The sequence below is a fragment of the Mus caroli genome, chromosome 19 (genome assembly GCF_900094665.2).
Source record: "Mus caroli chromosome 19, CAROLI_EIJ_v1.1, whole genome shotgun sequence".
Lineage (NCBI taxonomy): Eukaryota > Metazoa > Chordata > Mammalia > Rodentia > Muridae > Mus > Mus caroli.
The window spans coordinates 8328891-8336255 of NC_034588.1; the positions used below are offsets into that span (position 1 = coordinate 8328891).

A 7365-nucleotide genomic window follows, 5' to 3' on the forward strand; every position below is an offset into this window, starting at 1 on the left:
TCCTTCCTTCCTTCCTTCCTTCCTTCCTTCCTTTCTTTCTTTCTTTCTTTCTTTCTTTCTTTCTTTCTTTCTTTCTTTCTTTCTTTCTCCTCTCCCTTCCCTGCCCTGCCCTGCCCTGCCCTGCCCCCTCCCCTCTCCTTCCCTTCTCTCTCTCTTTTCCTTCCTTCCTTCCTTCCTTCCTTCCTTCCTTCCTTCCTTCCTTCCTTCCTTCCAGTTTTTTGAGTTAGGGTTTCTTTTTGTTGCTATGGTTGTCCTGGAACTGGCTCTGGAGATCAGGCTGACCTCAAACTCACAGAGATCTGCCTGCCTCTGCTTCCGGTGGGTTGGGCCATCACTGCCTGGCTGGTATAGTTTTCTTTGTGAGTGAAATATTTCTGGGTTGATGTTCCAGAAGAAATACCTTGGTCTTTGGTGGCTTCAGCCTTGTAGCTATAGCTTGACCTGTGATCACCAGTTTCACAATTTCACAGACCTAACCCCAGAACCTCATAATGTGATTGTAGACAGGGTTTTATTATGTAGCCCTGGCTAGCCTGGAGATCACTATATAGTACAGACTGGCCTTGAACTCATAGAGGTCCTCCTGCTTCTGCCTTCAGAGTGCTGAAATTAAAGGTGCGTTCTATTATGCCCAATCATTAGTATTCTTATGAGTGGAAGTTAGCAATAAACATGGATTGACTAGAAATTATCATGTTAAATAAACTAACCCAAAATCTCAAAGATGAATACCACACGATTTCTTCCATAGGCAGATTGTGGCATGTGTGTGTTGTGAATCATGAAAAGAGATTATAAGGTTGATAACAAATGATAGTGGCAGAATACAAGTGACATGAAAGCAGAAGGGGGGGGGGTCAACCTGACATTATGTAGACCATGTGGGAAGACAGTCTCAATGAGGGATTATCTACATTTGTTTGGCCTATGGATATGTCTGGGGGAGGATTAGCTTAACTAAGTTAATTGATATGGGGAGCAAAAAGTCATTGTGGGCAGCACCATTTAGTATGCAGGGGTTCCTGACTGTGTAAGAGTTGAGAAATTGAGTTGATCACAAGCAAGCATGTAAAGTGAGCACACATGCACCCATTTCTCTCTGCTTCTCAACTATGGTTATGTGACTAGCCATTTCAAATTTCCACTACCTTGACTTCTCTGCAATAAAGAGCTGTAGCCTGGAATTGTAAACTAAAACAAATCCCTTCTCCCTCTTTGTTGTTTTGTCAGAGTATTTTATTCTAGCAATAGAGATAAAACTAAAACAGTGATGGAAAAGAAGGGGCCAAATGGGAGGGAAGCTGGGGAACAAGGGAGAGGAGTGCCAGAGAGAAGGCAAATAAGAACAAAAAAGACTGAATGCAGTAATAAATCCATTACTTTGTATCCTAATTTAAAACAACAATAACAACAACAACAACAACAACGAGATTGAGATATAAGGTAGGCACAGATACAAAGGGAAGACACCAGGAGAAGATGGCTAGCTGAGAGGTAAAAGAGACCTCAGTGGTGACTACCAGCTACCTGCTGGTCTTGAACTTTTGGCCTTCAGAACTGGGAGATAGCACATTTCCACAGTTGGGAGCTGTCCAGCCTATGGCACTTTGTAATACTCCATCCCAACCCCTTCTCCAACTAAGCCATTTGGGCAAGCATCTCCAGATTCCCAAACAGCTTGGCAAGGCTGCCCTGAGTATCAGACAGGAGCTACTCACCCAGATGCCTCCCCAGAAGGGGAAACCTCCATAGAGGGAGACAGGTGTATAGTAGCTGAAGAGGTTGGTGATCATGATGGAGCCCAGGCCGATGTGCACCAGGCCAATCAGGATCTGGATGGCCTGTCAGGAGAGCCACAAGCTGAAACCTTTGCCTCTGAGCCATGATTTTGCCTTTTCTTTGTACTTCCTTTATATTCTAATACAATTTGGTTTCCCTTTCTAAAAGATAATGTGAGAAACGTAATAATAAAAAAGTTAAAACTATCTATAGTCAACCTCCCTCCCCCACAGAAAGCAAGCACTTACATTTTGGCATTACCTTCTAGTATTCTTCTTCAAATATGTAGCTTGGTAACATAGAAATGGTGTCTCTGCACTTTAGCATGTTCTTGGGTTGTTAAATTGTGTGTGTGTGTGTGTGTGTGTGTGAGAGAGAGAGAGAGAGAGAGAGAGAGAGAGAGAGAGAGAGAGAGAGAGATCAGATGTCTCTACCAGTCATTCTCCATCTTATTTTTTTCTGAGACAGGCACTCTCACCAAACCTGGAGTTCACTAATTGACTAACATGGCTGGCTAGCAATCTCCAGGGATTCTCTTATTTCTGCTTCCCCAGATATTATAGGCTCATGCTGTTGTACTTGACTTTTACATGGTTATCTGGGATATGAATTCAGGTCCTTACATTAACTCAGCAAGTACTTTGCTACCTTAACCACTTCCCCACTCACTAGCTGCCTTTTAAAATATTCTCTAAGGATTTCCTATAGTCTCTGGGGAAAGTTATAACAGCGATGTTAGAAAGGTAAGGTGACCTCTAGTTTTTTTTTTTTTTTTATATGATACACAGCCTTGTGTTCAGCATCCATGTATGTAATTATTTTGCCTGCATATTTTCTTGGTCTCATAGAGTCAATTTTATCTTTCTTTACTCTTTACCAAATTCATATATTAATGTTCTAGTCTCTGAATATGACCTTATATGGATATAGGTATACTGTTGATGTCATGAGTCAAGATGACTCATATTGTGTTAGGATAGGGTGATCTGCAATCCAATATTACCATTGTCATTACTTTTAAAAAATAATGAAGACCCAGGATTCTGAATTCAAGGCCTATCTCAAAAACCAACATAAACCATAACAGCCATCTGAAAACTGGAGTGGTACTGCAGCAAACCAAGACACTACTAGAAACTGGGAGAAAGATCTGGAAGAGATAATTCCTTCATGCCTTCAGAGGGAGTATGACCATGACAGACTTTGATCTTAGTTATCTATTATTCATAACTGAGAAACAATTCATTTTTGTTGCTTTTGGCCATCAGTTCATGGATCTTTACTATAGCAGCCATATGAAACTAATACAGATACAGCTGTATATGTGTATGTGTGTGTGTGTGTGTGTGTTTCCTGCAGACATGGTATAAAAAGAATATATTGTTTCCTTAAGTTCATACTAATAGTGTATTAATAACATACCTTGGAGTAAGACCCATCATTGTACAACCATTGCACAACATTCTGTTATATGTACAACACGTGGCTTGACCAATGTTAAATTGATGTATACCTATAATCACATGGGAAGACAGTATTAATGAGAAACTGTCTAGGTTAGGTTAGACTGTGGGAATGTCTGAGGGGAATTGTCTCCATCGCTAATTCATGTAGAAAGACTCAGTCCATTGTGGGCAACACTATTCCCTAGACAGCAATCCTGAACTATATAGGATAGAAGAAAGCCAGAGGAGAGCAAGAAGATGGCATACATGTGTTTGTTTCCCTCTGCTCTTGACTGAATGTGATGTAAGGTGCTTCAAATTCCTGTTTCGACTTCCTTACTGTAAGCCTGGAACTGTAAGCCAAACCAACATCTTCCTTCTACCTGTTGCTTTTCCTCAGATTATTTTACCACAGCAACAGAAAAACTAGGATAGTTCAGTTGCTTCCATCCTCCTGTCTCTACAAGCCATGCTGCAACAAATACATGTATAGGTACCACATTTCTTATGCCTATTAGTATATTTGGAGAATAAAGTCTCAAATAAACCACTGGATGCAAATATATATATATATATATATGCATATATATATATGCAAGTTGCCTCTTTTTAGACTTCTCCAAGCAATATTAGAACATGAGTTGGGGATGGGCAGTCTGGGTCAGAATCACTGCTTGTCATTCATGGGCTATGCAATGAAATGAGCTCCTTTGTGCAATTCGGGCCAGCTTTTCAGGCATTGCTGATTGTCTAGCCTGCTTGCCTTTTTTCTGCTTTGATTCAACAACCCTGAGCTCTGTTCTACCTTTGGGAAACTTTGTCTTTGTCGGACTTTCTTTCTTCCTAAGCTATTGGAAGCAAATGCTTAGAGGCAAAAGGTTCTGCATCCAAGAACACTGCTTTTTGGCTGTTTTTTTTTGTTTTGTTTTGTTTTTAATTATTCTTTGTTTCTAAATGCCCAAATCAGAAACTAAAAGGCCATATACTGAGGATCCTTGTGCTGCAGAGGTTTTCAACAGATCTGGCTTTGGCTAAGCCAGCCCCACCTGCTTTATTTGAAGTTTCTTTTCTTTCTTTTTGTATGTATGTATGTATGTATGTATGTATGTATGTATGTATGTATGTATGTTTGTATGTGCATATGTGCATGCCTATGTATGTGTGTGTGTGTGTGTGTGTGTGTATGTTCATGCACAGGTATGGGTGTATGGTTCCTTAGGCACTGTGTATCTTTGTGTGTGTGTGTATGTGTGTGTACATGTATGATGAGGCCAACGTTTACCTTGGTTATCATCCCCAGGAGTCCTTTNCATTTTTTTTTTTTTTTTAGTCAAGTTCTCTCACTAGCTTGGAAATCACCAAGTAAGCTAGGTTGGCTGGGCAGAGAGCCGCAGACATCTATCTGTCTCTGACTTCCTGGTTCTGGGATGATGAGTGTGCATTTCTACAGCTTATGTAAGGTGGGTTCTGCGGATGACACTCAGTTTGCTGACACTGCACTAAGCCCTTTACTAACTGAACGATCCTGTTCCCTGGCCCCTTATTTGGAATTTCTATTAGTCTGTCTCAAGCCTCTGCTTTCCTCTCTCTGTAGCACATGGTCTCTGGCTCACACAGTGGACTCCTCTTACTTACCCCTAGGACTTGTCCCTTTTTCAAGACTCTCTGGGCAGGCGGTTCGGTCATAGCTGGCACCAAACCAGGCAGATGACCAGAAATCACATGGACTTGAGGCTGATTGCTGGGATAAAGAGGCATCTGAGGCACGGTTCCTGGGACCACAGGATAACTGTTGGGCGGTGCCACCACATATACAGAATTGGCCATGGGGCCCGGTGATGTTACCGTATTCATGCTGACAAAAAAGAAATACAACAGAATCATTCATCATTTATATACTTGTGTTTACATTTTAAAAAGACTTCAAGAGGCTGGGGAGGCAGCTCAGTCAGTAGCCACTTGCTCAACAAGCATTAGGATATGGGTTTAGATTTCCCAGCATCTTTTGTAAAAAGCCAAGTGTAGGGCCAGTGAGAGGACTCAGCAGGTAAAGTCATTTCTGCCTGGTGACCTTGAGTTTGGACCCTGAGACTCACATGGTGGAAAGAGAGAACTGATTCCTAAAATTTGTCCTCTAATTTCCAAGAACATTTAGTGGCACTTGTGTGACCATACACAATAAGTAAATAAAGTATAATAACAGTAATTAATAATAATAAAAACAAGTCTATTGATATTGTCTTTATTGCTAAGTGCACCTGTGGGACAGGAGAAATGGGATCTCTGGAGAGCGAGTAAGGGAGACACCCTCTATAGACCTGTGGTCTCCAAATACATGTGCACACACATACTTGATCACGTGCATACACACGCACACACATAGGACATTAAACACTTTAAAATAACCAAGAATGATTTTTACCTGAGCAATTCAACCCCACCTATTTGTTAACGCCATCTTAGAGATAATGTTAAACTTCTATTTCAGGGCTTGTTGAGAATGCCAGGCAAATGCCAGGCAAGTGCCAGGCAACCAACACTTTACAAATGCTTCTCTTACAGTTTTAACCTGTCCCATGGATGAAAAAAGTAAAGCCTGGAGAGGCTAGGCACTCCTGGAAGCCAGGCTGTGCCGTTTCCCTCTTTGCATGTCTCCTACTATCTTGATCCTGTTTTGTGTACAGTGGAATTATCTGATCTTAGAGTCCCACAGGTAGAAAGACTCTTGAGGAACATGGAGTTTAGTTCTCTTAGATTTTGGAAAAGGAAACAGAGTGTGACAGTAGTGCTGACTTCTCCAATGTCATGTACATATTAGAAAAATGGAGGCCATTGTGCTCAAGGGAAGTCTATTGTCAGTGTAGTGTGTGTGTGTGTGTGTGTGTGTGTGTGTTGTCTGGTTCAATTTTCTAGGGCCATTTTATTATTTGTGTGTGTGTGTATGTGTGCCTTCCATGTTACACACTTGGAGGCCAGAAGATAACTGGTGGGAGTTGATTTTATCTTTTTACCCTGTGGGTCCCAGCATTAACCCATACCCAGTGAGTTGGTATGCCTTTAAAAGTTTCTCTTCTTCCATTCTGTTTTTGGAACAGATACCATAAAATGAGTACAATACACCCTTCTATGTTTCTCACCCAATATACCTCTCCAGCGTCTTTCATCCACTTACATTCCCCATGTCTCATTTGACACAAACCCCTTATCTCCATTCCTCAGCAATTCATATAACCATTTGATCACACACACTCACCTTACTGTGCCCGGTTGTCAAGTAAGTCTCTCTTGCTCTGGTTCCCAACTCTTTGCTGTAGAAAAAGTACTTCCCGAGAGATTGACTGCACCCTGTGTAGTTGGGCGATTCATTTAGAATGATCCAAAGTCCTCTCTACTTCTTTCCTGGGTGAGGCCTGGGTCAGCAGCTGGTCAGAGCTTCCACACCCACATTTGCTTCCTGTTTTAGACCTGGAACCAATTAAATACAGTTCAATTTGTCAAGGGCTTCAAGGTGCCTGAATGGAGAGATGAGGTTGTGCTGGGTGCTCTAGGAGACAAAAGAATGACCTGGACATTCAGGGCTGGATGTACTGTGCTGAAATAGAGGACAGGTTGACTCAGTTTCGCAGCAAAGAAATACGTGATCCCAGGAGAACACAGAGAAATGATTGGAGCTGGAGTGCTTAGACATTTGAAATCATTGAACTGCAATGAGAAAAGATGGAATCAATGGATAAAATGAAAGTTACACTCAACTCTCTTCCATAGGTTTAAAGTCATTTACTTTTATGTAACGTGTATGAATATTTTGCCTCGATGTATGCTTATCTGCTTTGTGTGTGCAGTGACTGCTTTCACAGTTGTGAACCACCATGTGGTTGCCGAGAATAGAACTTGGGTATTCTGCAAGAGCAGATGTCTCTTAACCATGGAGTCATCTCTCTATTCCCTTCCATTTATTTTTATCTCACCTGGAAAATAAGGATCTTGTCTGAGAACTGCTGTACTGGAGCAGTGAGGTCTTTGGAATCAGATGTGACATATTGACTCTTAAAAATTCCAATTGGCATATAAAAGACACTCAATAGACTCTCCCTGACTGAGCACATTGAGATGAGAGGATGGCTGGAACTTTGCAAGCTGA

General features: G+C 41.5%; 1 protein-coding gene across 2 annotated transcripts in view; it reads right to left on the bottom strand.

Moving 5' to 3' along the window:
• The window catches only part of Ms4a8 (membrane spanning 4-domains A8), a 15473-nt gene extending 8937 nt beyond the window's left edge, over positions 1–6536 (bottom strand). The window contains exons 1-3 of one of the 2 annotated variants that reach the window (XM_021152540.1): positions 6478–6536; positions 4860–5079; positions 1719–1841 (exon numbers count right to left, since the gene is read on the bottom strand). In XM_021152540.1, coding sequence (XP_021008199.1) covers positions 1719–1841; positions 4860–5078 — 342 coding nt within the window. In that variant the 5' untranslated portion in view covers position 5079; positions 6478–6536. Of the gene's footprint in view, positions 1–1718; positions 1842–4859; positions 5080–6477 lie in introns of those variants that run through there. The other variant, XM_021152539.1, reaches the window with a different exon arrangement.
• Positions 6537–7365: the final 829 nt, after the last annotated feature.